Genomic DNA, 17,205 nt, shown 5'->3' with positions numbered 1-17,205 from the left:
TAAGTTCTGATGAACTCTTTGAGGAGTGAAACTGAACCTGGAAAAAAATACTGCTTCAGCTCTCTACTCTCAAATACAAGTAATATTAAAGCCTGAATTTCATGAATATTAAAGCATCGTTAACAAAGCATGATATAGCCCATTAGCAGTGATTTTTCTTTGCATCCCAGATGAGACACGAGCCCATTTGCAAGAAAGTCTTCAACAAGAAGCGCAAGCCCTTCAATTCTTTTAAACAGAGAGTGCAGGGAACAGAAATCGGAACCGTGAAGAGGCAGCCCCTGCTGAAGGTATGGCTAATGTTGGAGCACATATTATCTCTGTTTGAAGCCTTTCATTTGGTAAGGTGATTGTTTCCTCCCAGGACAAAGCCTGGATGTTGCGGATGATTCTTTCATAAGTTCTTGACTCAGTGCCAAGTTCTTTTCTCCCCCTCTGTGTGCTGCTGGTATTGGAGAATATTTCTCAGTCAGAAGCCAAACCTGCAGATACCGTGACTACTCTAGGCACCAAGTGTCTCTGCTTTTCTAGGAAATGTCCCTTTGTGTATTCGAAGTACTATGCAAGTTTCCGGCAGCCTTCTCTTTAAGGTTATGTAATGATGATGATGATGAGGTTGGGAAGACATGCATACGTGTATAGTTTTACCCATATGTACCAAATCACTGAAAATGATGGTGATCATATTATCTTTTCTATTCCCTCTTATGCACCCTTTGGTCTGCCATGACCAGAGTGTTCTTGTTAGAGCGTTTTTGTTCCTTCAGCTATCTGTTCCTGTTGTTAATAGGTGTCAGAGGGTTACTTCAGCTTCCCTGTGCCTTTCAAAAAGAAAAAAAAAAAGTTTAATTTTGTTTGTAACATTTCTCTTGGAAAGGGAGAACCCTCACTTGAAGACATTTTTCTGTCCCTCACAGGACAGAAATGTCTTCCTTAATTTCCTTTGCAGAATCAGCCAGTGAAGAAATCTAACTGGAGGCAGCACCATGCGGATTTTATTAATGCCATTCAATCAGCCAAACAAGTGACAAAAGCTATGCAAGAAGGTCGTCCTCTTCCTCCTCCCCCCCCACCAAGCATCAATCCAGGTTTGTGGCTCAGTTTATCATATTCTTGATCTTGTACTGATTTCTAGCAAAGCGATGAGCTCTTATTACGTACGGCTGGATTTCAGTTTTGTACCTCTCTGCACAACACCATGTGAACACTGATTCCTTCCATACTCTATTTTTTTCTGTGTTTCTTGGCTTGAGGGACAGTGCAGTGAAGAGGAAGTGGGGAGAAAGAGAAAGATAATTGTCCCTTTGTGGCTTATAAAGGTGGCAAGTTTGGAGCCAGGTGTTAGTGGTTTGGGAAGAGAGCTGGGATGCCTGTATACTGCAAATGGAACCGTTGTGTGACAAAGTGCAAAACACACTCAGACTCGCCACTCAGACTGAATGTAGTGCATATAGGCTTCCTGCTACCGTGTGATAGCTTTTCCACTATCCACTTCCCCACCCTGTCTATGCCATTAGGGGAAGTCATTTAAAAAACGTGACTGCTTTAATCCTAATAGCCAATATTCCTCATGATAGATGATTTATGAAATGTAGGAGCAATCTTGGAAAGGGTCTCTGCGGAGTCCCTCCTGAGCCATAAAGGAAGAGGGAGGGAAGGAGGAAGGACTCTCTCAGCTCCCATACATACTAGAAGTTTGTGACTAATACCAAAACCAGCTGTGAGGACTGCAGTCTTCTTCCTCTTCTAGATGTCAGCAATGCAGTATAAGCATGGGCATGTTTTCTCTCTCTGATTGGGGTTAAGCTCTTCTCTGAACTTCTACTGTTGAATACCTTAATTACTCTGTTATTTCTCATCTGACTCCACCAACTCTAAGAGCAAACCCCTTCCTTTCCTTCTCTCTCTTTGGGTAACTAGAGTTGTGCAAGAGCTGGGGGAGTTGTGGAGAAAGGAACTGGGGAAAGGCCAATTGCTGAGGGGTATGGTGGGGATGTATACCCAGTAGCTCAGGGCTGGAGAGAAAGAGCGCGTACTGTGGGGAGGAGAGAGGTTCCCATTCCCTCTCTTCCTCCTTCAGACAGATCTCAAACCTTGGTGCACCAGTTTCCACTGCTAGGAGTCTGAGATTGACAAGTGCAGTGCTTGGGCAGAGCACAACTGTGTTGAGGTGAAAGAATGCTGACCCTGAGCACCGACCATTTATTGAAAGGAGTAGGGCTGCACCAGTGCTAACTGCAATGGGGAATCAGAGCTATAACACTGCCAGAAGCAACTCTAGGAAGCACTACCGTGTGTTCTTTACAGTACTACTTTACACCTAGAAAACCTGGCTGTTTAATACCCCTTAGCTGACTGGGACAGCCTCTTAAACAATATTTTAAGCAGTGTCCAAAGGAAATTCACTAAATTTCACTAAAATAAATGAGAATGCTGATGGCCACACTTAAAAACTAGTCTTGAAATATTTTTTTGACTCTTCAAGGAATTTCTAAACATTGCTTTAACTGCAGATTTTTTTATGTGAAATTTTGAGAGAGAGGGCCTAGGTCAAAGATATTTTAATTTGCTTTTATTAATGCCCAGGGATTTCCTTCTGATAGCGATTTGCTGAGTTAATACCATAAGCACGTGTTTTAGGATCCTAAGTGCTTTCACTGTAATTCTCCTAATTTTCTAATTTGGAATTTTTGAGACACTAAGAGCTGATGGAAGCTCACTGTGATCACCAGCTGATGGAGCCATCTTTGGTACTTCAGTGAAGTAGGGCAAATCCTTTCTTGTGCTATAACAGTTGTGACACCACCTGTTCCTTTCCCATGATCAGACTATATTCAGTGTCCATTCTGCTTGAGAAGATTCAACGAGGCTGCAGCAGCAAAACACATCAAATTTTGTGAAGAACAAGCTACTCGCCGTGCCATTGCCGCCAAGATCACCAAACAGCCTATGGTAAGTACTTGTGTTGTCCTTGAGACAGATTTGTCAAATTACTTTAGGTTGAGTAAAACTCGTTTTTAATATTTAACCTAAGGTTCCAGGGAAGTTGGTAAGCTTTCTAAATGCAAGACACGAGACTAAAGGCCTAAGCATCTTTGGGGAACCAGAAAAGCAGAGCTAATTGGTGGTGTCTTTAAGTGAGCTCCTCTTTTGTTTTATTAAAAATAATAATAATGCAAACAAATGTTGTTGTGCTTTTTAGGCTTAAAAGCAGCATCCTAATGGGAGCAGGTGCACTCTTCTTGTTCTTTTCTAACACTGTTTCAGCAATTTGGAGAATTGTGGTGGGGATCTGTGAACTTCTTGCTAGAGTTGGGCATACATTGTGCATCTTATTCTCTTACCCTAGGACAAGCAAGCAGTGACTCAGAGAAAAAAAACAACTGTCACACCTCTGTTACCACATGAGAAGAGAGTACAAAAGGTTGATAACACAGAAAAATCTACTCCAGGTAAGGAGTTCAATCAGCTATATTTATGTTTGACTTAGAACAGACTCCATCAGCTCCAAATGGATGTTGCTGATATCAAATGGCAATACAAATCATCCCGATCCATTGCGCCAATTGCATGCACAGAGGTTTTCAAGTAGGTTCTAAGAAGGCACTTAGCCTTTTAAGTTAGATGTTCTCAAACAGAAGCTTCTATATAAACCTGAAGTGTGCTGTCTGGGAGACAAGTTCCCTCTTTCCCGTAAACGATTCCATAGTATCACATTCTTTATCTTTTAGGTCAGTTAAGATGAAGCATCATGCTTTGCATGTTGTTCATTTGATATGACTCTCACTTGTTGATTGAGCCTTAAAAATTACACTGTCACATCCCTAACACTGTTCCCTCTAATCAGGATTCAGTAAAATATGCTTGCTAGTATTCATTCCTACCAGCAATCATAACCAACATTCAGTCTGTTTAAAAGATGCTTTATAGAGTTAACTGTGGTGTCATCTGTGAATGATGATAAGTACATGAAGCTCAGGGGAGACCTTATCATTCTCTACAACTGCCTGAAAGGAGGTTGTGGTGAGATGGGTAGGTAACAGTGCTAGCACGAGAGGTAATGGCCTAAAGTTGCTCCAGAGGAGGTTCAGGTTGGATATTACAAAAAATTTCTTCTCAGGAAGAGTGGTGCTGCGCTGGCACAGGCTGCCCAGGGAGGGGGTGCAGTCACCGTCCCTGGAGGTGTTCAGGAGCCCTGTGGATGTGGCACTGAGGGATGTGGTCAGTGGGTGTGATGGAGATGGGCTGATGGTTGGGCTTAATGGTCTTAGAGGTCTTTTCCAGTCTTAAGGATTCTATGATATTATTTGCATATCAATGCAGTTCGATCTACTTGTATATCAGTATCTTCTATCTTTTCATTTCTGGAGTTTAGGTTCACGTATGTTAGAATTTTTTATGCCAATAACATTTTTAAATAATTATCTGCAGAGACTCCTCATGGAACACTGCAAAAAAGCAGAAAACCTTTGGGTGTGTCTCCTGTAAAAAAATCTGCTGGAGAATTTGGGTAAGGAATACTCTTCTTTTTTTTTATTTTATTTTATTTCAACAGACATCTTTAGCAAGTCTCATGCTCTCCTGCGCTCTACACAGAGTTCCTATATGAACAGTGTAAGAACTCTTAGGGTTACCATGCAGGGCTCACAGACCATCAACAGACATCTGTTGATCCTATCACCCTTTTCAGGGCTTAGCTCTGACCCTCTGGGCTGAAAGGCCTGGAGAGAAGGCATCTTTTTGTAGCATCATGGCCGAGTCCAAGTACCATCTACGCTGCGGACAGTGCAGCCTATGTGCAGACTGGACAGAACAGGAGATGGGCGGATTAATCAGCAAAGCAGAGGTTAGGAAGTGCCCCTGGCCTCCTTGCTGTCAGGTGGCAGATCCCAAGTATGTTTTCAGTGCTGAAGAAGGAGGCATCAGAAAAATGGCTGAGGGAGCTGCTAATCTCTCTAAGGGTGATTTAATCAAGAAGGTAATGACAAAAGCAAGCAGTTCCTTGACCTGTGTAACACTTACAGATTGTTCTTGAGCTAGCTGAAAAATTCTGTTTCCTAAAGTTAACTTCACTCACTTAAAAACATTACAATTTTAACCTTTGTGTGATGGTTTGAAAATAGAAAGTGCAACAAACACCTGAGAAGGGGCAAGAAAACCTCTGGAGAGAGTAACGTAGTGTTGTTCATAAAAACTTAAATGCTAAATATTTACAAAAGATATTGAAAGAAATCAGCCCTCCAAGGTAATAACTTAAAAGTAAGCCTTTTTATGTTATTGCTTTGGTTTAATCATCTTAGCTAAAAGGGAGTTATGTGTTTCAGTGTAAATAACCAGTATGTGGCTTGTTGCTGCTTTCAGACAGCAGACACAGACCAGAAGATAGAGTGGCTGCCTGCCAGGGACACATTAAGGTGTTTTGCAGAAGCACTATGGGCCTTAACAGTGTGGTCCTCCAGCACCTCTTCTACCCCCAGTGCTGCAGCTCAGTCTGTTGTGATGCAGTGGTAATAATACAATGGATACCATCTCCAATTAAAAATAATAATAATAATGGAACTTCACAGTCCTCCTTTATTTTTCCCTTAGCAACAAAGCTTTTAGGCTGTCCTATTTAAAGCTGTGAGATCATCCGTACCGGTTGCCAAAATCTAATTAAATCATCACCTGAAAGGTTGTGGTCCATTCAATCAGAAAGGACTTTTTTCCTGTGAGGGTGACGGAGCACAGGACCAGGCTGTCCACAGAGACTGTGGAGTCTGCTCCTCTGGAGATGTTCCAGACCCACCTGGATGCTTTCCTGTCTAATGTGCTCTTGGGAACCTTAGCAGGGGGTGGGACTCGGCCATCTCCAGAGGACCCTTTGAACCTCTATGGTTCTGTGATGGTTTCAACAAAATGTAGGAAGATGCTGTGCCATGGAATTATTTCTGTATTACTTTGCTTTGATATATAGAACAAAATGAACAGTTTGAAGCTCTTTATATGTTATTTAATAGAATCTTCCGGTAAGCAACAAATGATGAATGTTAGTGATAACTAAGCAACAGATGGCAGTGTACGTGGTACATCAGCTTCAAAGCACTTCAAGCTCAAATTAAAACCAAATCTCACTCTCCACTCTAAATTCGATTGTTATTAGAAAGTGATTACTAAGCCAGAACGATGGTGGAGGCACATGTTTTGGCCAACTTATTCATTAGCAGCCTTAAACCAACTTGCGTGGTGGTGGTGGTGTGGGTTTTTTGTTTTTGGGGTTTTTTGTTTCGTTTTGTTTTTAGCCCAATTCCCAATAACGCTTTCAGTTAAAAATCATGAGTAGTTTTCTTGTTTATTAGATGCTTATAAGTAAAATGAAAAGCAGCTGGACACAGCAGTAATAAATATGAGACTTTACACTCTAGCTAGTATGATAGGTAACTATAAAAAAGACGACACTGAAACAAGTGCTACTTCCTTAGCTAGATGGTCTTAAACACACACAACAGGCACAAAGTGAGCCCAGGTGTATTAAAGCAGTGCTGCTTTGCCCTTTTTAGCTCCCCTTCGTTTTCTCCTGGGTGTGTTTAGACGTTTTTGGTATTGATTCCACAGATCACTTTTCAACATCTTAGAGAACACTGAACGTTAGGGGCAAGAACATCAACATATGAAACTTGCTGTCCCATTTTGGACTGTCTGTAAAACTCACTGTTTAAGAAAATGGAGAGTCTGAACAGCACCAATTTAGAAATAAAGTTAAAAAGTAATGAATGTGTTCCCCAGTGTGGGCTGGGAAATGAACACTAGAAACAGTTGGGTATACACATAGGTTGAAGATTCTTTTGTTCCACCAACTCTAATGCTTACTCTTCAATGTTATCTCAGCAGGTTCACGTGGCTTCCATCTTCTCATTTTCAAATGAGTGCTTTTTTGCTATGAGAGCAGATGTTCATCAAGTTTCTCAATTTTACAGCCTCTCTTGATTACAGGAATTCTGTTGTTTAGCTGCAAACGTGTCCAAGCAGAGTTCAGATGGATAGACAGACTGTTTTCATGTCTAATATAATGTGAGGTAAAATACCCTGAGATATCGCAGAGGATCAATGCCAGACCGGGGTGGGATCTCTCTGCTCTATCAGAGCTCTACTGGGCTGTGTGTCCCAAACCTTTTCTTCCAAACTGTGCACAGAATGTGGTGGCTTTTAAGGAGAGAAGTAAGACCAAGATGCTATATGCTCTGTGCCTTACTTGTGAGCTGGAGCATATGGCTGTGTTCTGTAGGCTTCAGCCACACAGCTTTGCTGAGCTCAGCATGAGCACGCCCACGCGTGGAGCATGCAGAGCTGCAGGCAAACACAAGATGACAATGATGGTGATGGGATGTAAAATGGTTATCCTGGTTTAGGGAAGAGGTGTATGAATAGTATGTTATATGTACCCAGAGCTGTGCAGAATTAAGCACAGATATGTTTGACTTGTGCATTTTCATGTCAATGTAGAAGCTGCGTGCTAATGCAAACTTGACATTTTGTAATGCATAAATAAGATCTTGCAATGAAGTGGTGACAGCTAATCTGCAGGCAAAAATAGTTCTTTCTTTTCATTTGCGTTGTACTAGGATATTTCTACCACATACTATATATGGACTGCTGCTAAGCTCTGTCTATATTTACGATGTCAAGAATCTAGAAAAGCCATTTTGAATAGACCGAAGTGTTAAAGCAGCAGCAGCACCTATTTGAGGTCTACGTCTGTGTTTTACTTGCAGGTGCCACTACAGTGAGCTGTGTTTTACTTGTAGACGTTGCAGTGTGCCTTTTATGAGTTTTAATGCAAAAATGGTTGTTCTCCCCTGGCAGCCTGATCTAGCCCAATTTAGGGGGTGGCAGCCCTGCCCATGGCAGAGCAGCTGGAAGTAGATAATCTTTGAGGCCTCTTCCAACCCAAGCCATTCTGTGTCTTTTAATCTGAGACTTGGCCTTTTAACTTGCAGTTCAGTATGATCAACATCTCTCACTAATGTATGTCAGTGAGATACATTTCACAAGAGATTGCAACCAAGGCCCAGCATGTCTCTTGGCAGCCCAGATCTCTGCTCCCATTGCAGTGAGCAGCTCAGAGTGTGGGTGTTGTGCAACATTGCAGCGTTTCCTTCTTAACATCTTAGTTTAATTCAAAGACAAGTATTTCATAACTTATTAAACCTCTTAGAAAAGCACAATCCAAAGTGTCTACTAATCACATATGATCAGGCATGTACAAGATTGTGTTGTTTGGGGGTTGTTTCCTTTTTTTTGTTGTTGTTTACAAGTACATGAGCTTGAATGAAGCCAAGCGAATACAATCTGCACGAACAAGGAAAACAATGCAGTAAACAGATACACACGGACCTTTCCAAGTCTGAGCAGAATTATGAGTTGTAAAATGTGCATGTAACACTGTTTCCAACCTTTTCACTCTTCACTAAACTGTAATTTGAACAACTGCTAACTGGGCATGAACCTACTCTTCCTACTGCTACCCCTGTTATGATGATCTTAAAATTTATTTTGTTTTGCCCTATGCCAAGATTTTTAAAAATAAGAAAACTTCTCCAGTGCAGCTGAAGAACATATTCCTGCACAAAGCACAACAATCCCACCTTCCCTTAATCCAAATAATGATAAACTTTAAGAATATTCACATAATTATAGTTCATTAACAGCAAAACAGCAATCAATGATTCACAAATATTGTTTTTTATTTGAAGTTGCCTGGAAATAGTCCTGTGATTACCAAGGGAGAAGAGAACAAGCTTGCTTCATGGTGTATCTGTAATTATCATTAGGTACTATTAATTCTAAGTGAATTTAGTAGAAGAGATTGCATATTCTGATTCAGAAATTAGGCATCTGTTTCAGCTGTGACAGAACCCACCAGTAATGGCATCATATGCTAAAATGGTGTCCTGTTTTTTTTAAGTATGGGTTATGCAAGGCAGCAAGTAAATCCTGAAGTTGTTTGTTTAAATGTTATCTACTGGGAGATGTTATTTTTTTTTTTTGCAATTTCTGCTAGTTGGTAAGAGGACAGGGCTGTAACACCTGCATCAGCTGGAAACATACAGCAGTTTACTATAGGAAGCAAACGTAAGTTATGATTCTGATTTGGGTGAAACTACCAAAATACCACTCAGCAAAATCCACAGGATGAAGATCATCTAACCATTACCATACTTGCTGATTTCCTATGCCATTTTGAGGCAGGTTCACAACCCACTGTTTTGAAGAGGCCCATCCTGAGGTAACCACCACAAGCTCTTCTGCATGAAGAAGAATGCATGCTGAAGGCTCCCCTGGGCAATCTCCAATCTTCAATCTTTAAGACAATTCACTTCCCATTCTGAAAACTACACCTATACAAGACATCTGCTTTGGTGTAGCCATGAAGCATTGGTAGTTATTTCCAGCTCTTAGAAAAATGCAGGAGATGCACATAGCCAAAGTGCACATCAGAAGAAAATAAAGAAGTCTACTTAGGTGTAATCACAACGGTGATTTTCTTTGTTTTAAAAGAGTGGAACTAGGAGATAAGATTTACTCTTTAAATCAAAATGATTCCAAGATTCATAAAATTTGGTAATTAAGTAAATGCTTAGAAGAAATCTATATCACACTGATAAATTATTTACCTTAAGTTTGCCATGCGTATATATTTCCTGTGATTTATGGCTCATTAAAATTATTCTTCTTTCTTCTGTTCTTTCCCCCTTCTTTCCATTTACCTTAACCCTATTTCTCCTATTGTGGCAGCCATAGTTTCATTGTGCCTATTATGAGGCTTTGCTATTGCTGAAGACATTAAGCTGTTTGTTTAAAAGGTAAGAAACAAGAATATCGAGGATACTGAGGGAAGTATGTTAGTCCTCCTATTGTCATATGCTAAAAATTAATAATAGTATGAAAAATAGAGCTTCTTGTTTATTAACATTTTGAATTGAACTACTATGTCCATAACATGCTTTAAAAAAAAAAAAAAATTGGGACAGTTTTTCTTGAAACAGAAAAGAAGAAAAACAAAAAATACCCTTCCTAATAGATTTAAGTAAGAAGCACAGTCTTTTCTTTTTACTTTTTTTTTTAGTAAAAAAAAAAAGCATAGTTATTTGAAGGCATGATGAAAATGAGGCAACGTTACAGAATTTGTAGTGGATGGAAAAGAGCGAGGAAGATGATGCAGCTGGTTTATGGCCATGCCACCAGTTGCTAGCTGTAGACCTTGCTGTTGGCTGAGGCCGTTCAGCCTCTGTGATGGTTCCTCTGGACCAAATGCCATTGTGATATCCCCAGTAGTGCTCTGGTTGTCACCTTGTGGGAGTTGCCAGAAACTCATCACATGAGTGAGATCCATGAAAGGCATGCTAGTAGTTTCAGCTGCTGTCTCTGTCTCTTTGTGCACTGGGTATTTGTTAGTATCACCTACAGGCCCTGAGGAAGCTTCTTCCAGACTGATTTTGTGGAGAGATTGAGGTTCTGGTAACGGCAGGTCCTCTAGAAGATGGACGTTGTAACCTTTAACATCCACTTTGATAGGAAGATTCTTGAGGGAGCCTGCTGCAAATGAGGTAGAGCTAAGGTCATATTTATTAGACTGATGAAGGTTCAGGTTGGCAGGGATGGCTGTTGAGCATGGTGTGGGAGGGACAGCTGCAAGGCTATCTGCACAGCCCATTCTTTGCAAAAGAGGAGAAGGTTCAATAGGAAGAGCAGTTTGTAAGCTTGGCTGGGGATGAAGATGTGAACAGTTGTATTCCTTTGGTTCTGGATTATTCAAAATTCCATTCTGCACCGAGACCCTTTCAGGAAAAGGGGACAATATGCTGGCATCTTCCTTCAGTCTGAATGGAAAAAGCTGGTCAAGGAGACCTACCGACTCACCATTCTGCAACCTGCTCTTGAGCAGTTCTTGTGGATGAGTCTTCCTTGTATGGCGAGTCAAGTGGTCCTTCCGCCCAAACCTTTGGGCACAAAACTGGCATAGAAAGTCTTTGCAACCTGTGTGAACCACCATGTGACGCCGCACATCTTTACGGGTATAGAAGTGACGCTCACAATGGTCACACTTATGTTTCTTTTCCTTGGTATTGCCAGTTGGTTTCCCTGCATGACTTTTGAGGTGTTCCAGCAAAACTTCAGTGCCACCAAACTCCTGAGCACATACCCTACAGGTAAGGTCTCCACTGGTGGCTGAATGAAGAGCCAAGTGTCTCTTATAACCTAGCTTGGTGTTGTACTTCTTGCCACACTCTTCACACTTGAAGGCCATCTTGTTTGGGTCATGAGTCTGAAGGTGATTCTTTAGATGGTCTTTCCTATGAAATGTCTTTTCACAGTAACCACACTGGTGAGATTTCTGTGGAGAATGAGTGGCTGAGTGCCTAAAACAGAAAGAAAGTGTAATCAGCATTTACATTTACTCTAGTACACAATGCAGCTTCAAGACCTGAAAACACTGGCCCTCTTGAAGGAAGGCATTTTCACAAGTTCTCAGATTATTAGTAAAAGCCAACGTTTTTTTTTTTTTTTTTAGAGGAGTGTGTTAATTATAAAGCATACAGTAGGTTCAAATTGCTCAACACAGTCTTTCTGAATAGCAATTGAGGGAGACTAGTTTCCTCAATTACTGCAAACACAGGAATATAAAAAACTGAACTTGGGGATTAACTGTCACTAAGACACTGAAGAAGAAAACGATGTCCTTGTTTTTCCCACACAAGAAAAGGAGTGCCTTCAGAGCTGTACCTGAGCAGTTTATATTTGGAAATGAAGGCTTTTGTGCATCCGTGCTGCGAACACTTGTAGGGACGCTCCGCTTTATGCACATAAGTGTGGACTGTGAGCTTTTCAATGGAATCAAATATCTTCCCACAGAGACGGCAAGGGTAACTGTCTGTCTGCTTCACTTCTCTTCCCTTCAACAGTGAAGACCGGCCATTTCTCCATTTAGGTATAAACCTCACAAGAGCATCACAAGTGTTTCCTGAGCTGGCACAGCTAAGCTTCGCAGCAGAGGAACAGGAAATGGTCCCATAGCACTGAGCAATGCTTTTGCCTAATGCCGATCCTCTCAGTTTCCCTTTGAATTTGTTTTTTGCTTTTAAGGATCCTAATTTATTTGGTGGTCTGAGCCTGGTGGTAAGGACTCGGTCTTTATTGATGCACTGGTGAGATTCCAGCAGAGCAAAAGTTGCAAAAGTACTTCTACAGCTGGAGCATATCCAAGGGTCTACAGGCTCTTTCTGCAACGAGAACAGAAGCAGGTCTTTCTTATTAGGCATTCTAAGGAAAGGTCATATTCTCACTGACACTACATCATCTCTGGGTTTTCCCAGGACGTGTTGTCCTTGGTCATTCAGCGTACTACAATACTGCTGTTCAGCAGGAAATGGATTCTCTCTAGGAGTCTAAAAACCAGAAGAGGGAAAAAAAAAATGATTGACTAAATACCGATTTCCACATTTGTGTTTAGCATTTACTGTAGCAGTACTGAGTCCTTCACCTTTGCTCATCTCTGTGTACTGAATTTCAAAGTCTATTTGTTCTTATTATGGAATTACTTATAAAAGCAGTTGAGAACTGTACTTTAACCTTGGATTGACATCATTTATCTGCTATTGCAACTGTACAAAAATCACAGAACTAGGGCCTGCCTAATTGGGTAGGCTTCTGCACACAAATGTAGTTTACCATACAGGATTTCCCTCTATTTTTGGCTGACTCCATGTCCCTTTACCAGAAGGCGGTAGTCAATGCCCAAAGTCTCTATCCAGGAGAGACTTTTTCCACTTTGCTTCATGCTGGACATCAGACTTTATTAATTCAAAATGAAGCAATTTATTTTTGGGGATATCAAGCCTATCCTTAAAGACATTTAAGTTTTTGGGGTTTTTTGTGTTTTTTTTTTTTGTTTTGTTTGAAACATTGTATTATTTGGAATTATTATTTCTGTGAAAATAAAAACTCTACTGGATTCAGTTGAACATATTTTAAATATAGATATTTAAAACATTCAAATTAAAAACTGTGCAAAAAAACCAAGCCCAAAACAACCACCAGTTCTGGACAAAATGTTTTAACAAAATGTATTTCCAGATGTATAGCCATGTCACTCTGTCTTTCTTTATTCAGAGACAAAGACCTCTTCTCTTCCTTTTCTGTATCTTATGCTATGGCCCCCCTATGCCTTCTTTCTGGTCTATACTCAAATCCTCTGTGCAAATGAAGCAATAGGGAGCACCTGGAGCACCTATGAATTCCAAGTTCAATTGTATTCTCTGTTTAACATTTCCTTCTAGCTTAGGTATCAGTCTTCACAGTTACATTTTCAGTATTCAGAAACCTTTCCTGTCTTTTTAAGGATTCTTACTATCATACAAAGAGAAAAGCAAACAGAAGGGTTATTACACAAGAAAGACTGAAGCAATCAGTGCATTATCTGACCAACTGGTCAAGGCATAACACATGGGAATTGCTGAGATATGTCTAAGGCTGGACAGCTTGGCTACCTAAGAAACAATCACAAACTTAAATAAGTCTTTCCAACACACCCCAGTGGAATCACTACTTCTGGATACGTCTGATGTCACTATCAGATTACAAACACAGGATATAAAGAGCAGCCTTGCTATGGATAGTTCTTCCTTTAAAATTACTCCTGGCTTTGTGTTAGCCAACTATTCTATGACTTGCTCTAGCATTACCACACAAAGCATGTAAATAACCATAATTTACTACATGGTGACAGCCTCAATGTAGATTTGGGGTACTTACTGCTACTACAGGCAAAGGACTGACATCAGATTCTTCTTTAATGAAGACTGCAGAAGTTTCCATAAATCTGGCATAATCGGCCGCGTACCATACTTTCAATTCTGTGTGGGGCTCAATTGGCTGTGAATGGAAGAAAATAGTTCACATTTACTTATGCCTGTTTACCTGCATCAAATAATACTATGTTGAAGACTGGCGGGAGGGGGATGCAATTTGTTATCATTACTCATGTTGCACTCTTTGAATCTGTTTAATTACTGATAACTCAGTTTCAAGATTCAAACAAACAATTTCTGAGCACTGTTATCCACTCTGAATGGTTTGAATCTTTAGAGTTTCTAAAAGCAGACCTGTATGTACAGAGATTTTGGGGGATCAAAAAGTAGGACAGATGCCTCAGCCCTCCCAACTTCAGTGAGACTTATTTCCCTATGATGTCCAGCAGTCTTTCCAAGAAATATCCTTTATGTTCCTAAAGCCCACTGAACAGGACACCTAAGTACAGGGTATAGGCAAAAGAAAATTGCATAATGAATGTGTAACAGCTTGAACACCTCTTGGATGTATGGATTCAGACCTGATTAATGTGTGGACTTCAAGTCAAACTTGCATATTTATATGCACTGCCTCTAATGGGTGAGGCTCAATATGAATGGTGGCGATGGGCTGATGGCTGGACTGGATGAGCTTAGAGGTTTTTTCCAACCTTAATGATTCAATGCACGAGCTATATGGTACTCCCTGCCCTTCTTTCACTGAAGCCTTCCTACACAGGATTAAGGAAGTCCATAATCTGTGGTCTTCCATCCAGTCATGGAAGCTCTTGAACTGAACTACCATCTCATCATACAAGTACTTTCAGTCAATACAGCAGCAGTCAGAAAAAGAAAGATGAGTGATTAAATTAATTGGCTCAAGATTTATCACATATTAAGAAGGAAAGGAGAGAAGTAACTTTGGGGTCATGATTTATATGACTTCTTGGCGTTGTCAGCCATTTATTCATCTATAATCAAAACTAACATTCTTTCAATAGATGCACAGCCATACTGCATTGTACCTGTTGTTTCGTTTCATTTATGCCACTAGGAGAACAAACTAGCCTGGAAAGACGGCAGCTGAGTGTTGTTTCCATATGATATCACATCTTAAAATGCACTTATAACATCAACATTGCATAAGCATGGTAGGTGAAAGATAAGTTAGACTGTGAACGCTAAAAGGTGACAGATAATTGTATGTATAATGTCCAAAACCTGAACTTCTGAAGTACAAATCTGCTTGCTTATTACAACCAGCATGGTCAGCTGTATGTTCCAATAATACCTGGCCTAAACAGAAATGGTACACAGTGAATTTTTCGCTTTGCAAAGGATGAGAGGCAGAAACATCATTTAGGAGACCAATCACGCACTGAGCTCCTGCATGTACTCTAGATAAGAGAAAAGTACACATGTATCCATCCATATATGCATGCTTTTGTAGCTGTAATTTCAAGTCATTAAAAATCTTCTGCCTTTACTCTAACGTGATATCCCATCTTTCTGTAAAAACAGTGGAGCCAATACTTCCACTCTCAACATATATTCAAACTCTCTTGAGAAAAAATCCTCATAACCAGCCCTAAGGCAGCCTCACAACGTGACCAGCAGGGTGTGCCTTAGTGTAGCAGAAGGCTACTTTACCTTACTGACCTGGACAAAATCTGCAGGATGCCACAGTATTATGAATGGCACCAGCACTTAGGAGTGAGAAAAACAGGTTAACTCCCCACAGTGCATAGTAAGGGTTCCAAAACACATTACTCATCCCAAGATAGTCTTCATTTTAATAATGAAGGATGCAACTCTCCATTAATGCTCATGAGCAATTCTATTGAAAGCAGCAGTGAGCTGTGTCAATACAGTATTTAAATTCTAACGGAAATTTTAAATAACCAGTTTTGTAAATATGCTGCTTAGAAAAAAACATTTGTTCATGCTTTCCAAATAGAGTATGCTCTCAGTTCTACACATCTAGCATGTATTTAAAATCGTATTGACTGAATCAGAATTCCAAACACAGCTTAAACATCGTCACAGATTGGGATATAGTGTTATATGTTGATTTTTTTAAATTGCTTTACTATTCATCCAAAGACAAACAGTGTTATAAAAGACTTTGAAGATGCAAAGAGTTATCACTATTAATTTATTCTCACACCCTCACTGTGTGGTAAGTATGACTAGTATTTTCTTATTCTTATGTTACTCACAATGCTATACAGACATTTACTTAGAATAAAAAAGGGGGAGAAAAGAAGGAATGTTCAACATGAAGACTTCAGTTTCCTATACATGTAAGAGTTAAGTTCTGATTTAAAAAAAAAAAAAAGTCTGATAAAGTGGCCAAAACAACAAAACCAAGAAGATCACATATTCATAGAATCATCACAGAATCATAGAATGGCCCGGGTTGAAAAGGATCACAATGATCATTGAGTTTCAACCCCCCTGCTGTATGCAGGGCCACCAACCACCAGACCAGAATGCCCAGAGCCACATCCAGCCTGGCCTTCAATGCCTCCAGGTACGGGGCATCCACAACCTGTTCCAGTGTGTGAATATTCCTGTGTAACTTACAGATACAGAGTTCTGTATTTTCTCCCCTAAGACAGAGACACAGTCCAAAATCCCTAGTATAAATTGATCGTTTCATGGCAACATCACAGTATTGTAAGTTCTGCAGTTAAGTCTTCAAATTTAATCAGAGTAGAAAACAATACTTAAAGAAGCTACTCAGAATCCTCTAATGCACTCAGAACACAACCTGTGTCCAAAAGCGCAATAAAGAAAAGTGCTTTCCAGGAAGAAGTATTCTTGAAAGTAATCCTGCAGGATAATCTCACAACGTGCCTATTTCGAACTGGAATGGTAACACTTCACAGTGTTCTTGTTTAAACACCGCCACCATGAACAATATTTCTGCATTTCTCTGCTCAGTTTCTTCAATACCTGCAGCATATGTACACATTACCTTTTACTGGAAAACCCCATACACTGCTTGCTTTACTATGGATTAAGTGATATAAAAGGTGGTGTGTACGAAAGCACCAGTTGCCTGAATACAATCAATCTTTCATCTGTAAAAGGGTTGGTCTTTCAGAATCTTTGTCGATAAATTGCCATTTGAATGACAGGTGAAGCAATGTGGGTTTAACTACCTTAACAGTTGTAAAGTAGACTTCTCCACAGTGCTGATAAGCCACAAGGGTCTGTTCTTCTTGGTTCCGGGCTAGCCGGACAAACATCATCCAGTTTCCACAGTCTTCATTGGGAGTGTCCAGAAAGTACTTCCCTCCATCTTTCAGTACCTGAAAGAAAGGGGGAGGATTGGAGAAATAACATGGTAAAAACTAAGTCCTGTACAGAGACT

General features: G+C 40.3%; 2 protein-coding genes across 2 annotated transcripts; one reads left to right on the top strand and one right to left on the bottom strand.

Annotated features, from left to right (window-relative positions):
- Positions 1-141: 141 nt before the first annotated feature.
- ZC2HC1B (zinc finger C2HC-type containing 1B) lies at positions 142-5,570 on the top strand. Its single transcript, XM_019612947.1, has 6 exons — positions 142-290; positions 950-1,088; positions 2,828-2,952; positions 3,350-3,452; positions 4,432-4,510; positions 5,362-5,570. Exons 1-6 carry the CDS (start codon positions 171-173, stop codon positions 5,384-5,386), a joined length of 591 nt encoding a protein of 196 aa, XP_019468492.1. The 5' UTR covers positions 142-170; the 3' UTR covers positions 5,387-5,570.
- Positions 5,571-8,698: 3,128 nt separating this feature from the next.
- PLAGL1 (PLAG1 like zinc finger 1) lies at positions 8,699-17,181 on the bottom strand. The gene is made up of 4 exons (XM_010707269.3): positions 16,994-17,181; positions 13,792-13,911; positions 11,764-12,260; positions 8,699-11,399 (listed from the first exon to the last, which is right to left on the bottom strand). Exons 1-4 carry the CDS (start codon positions 17,081-17,083, stop codon positions 10,124-10,126), a joined length of 1,983 nt encoding a protein of 660 aa, XP_010705571.1. The 5' UTR covers positions 17,084-17,181; the 3' UTR covers positions 8,699-10,123.
- Between the last annotated feature and the right edge of the window lie 24 nt (positions 17,182-17,205).

Source organism: Meleagris gallopavo, chromosome 2, assembly GCF_000146605.3.
Source record: "Meleagris gallopavo isolate NT-WF06-2002-E0010 breed Aviagen turkey brand Nicholas breeding stock chromosome 2, Turkey_5.1, whole genome shotgun sequence".
NCBI lineage: Eukaryota > Metazoa > Chordata > Aves > Galliformes > Phasianidae > Meleagris > Meleagris gallopavo.
Note: the sequence above shows the minus strand (reverse complement) of the source record. Positions and strands in the feature narration are given on the sequence as shown.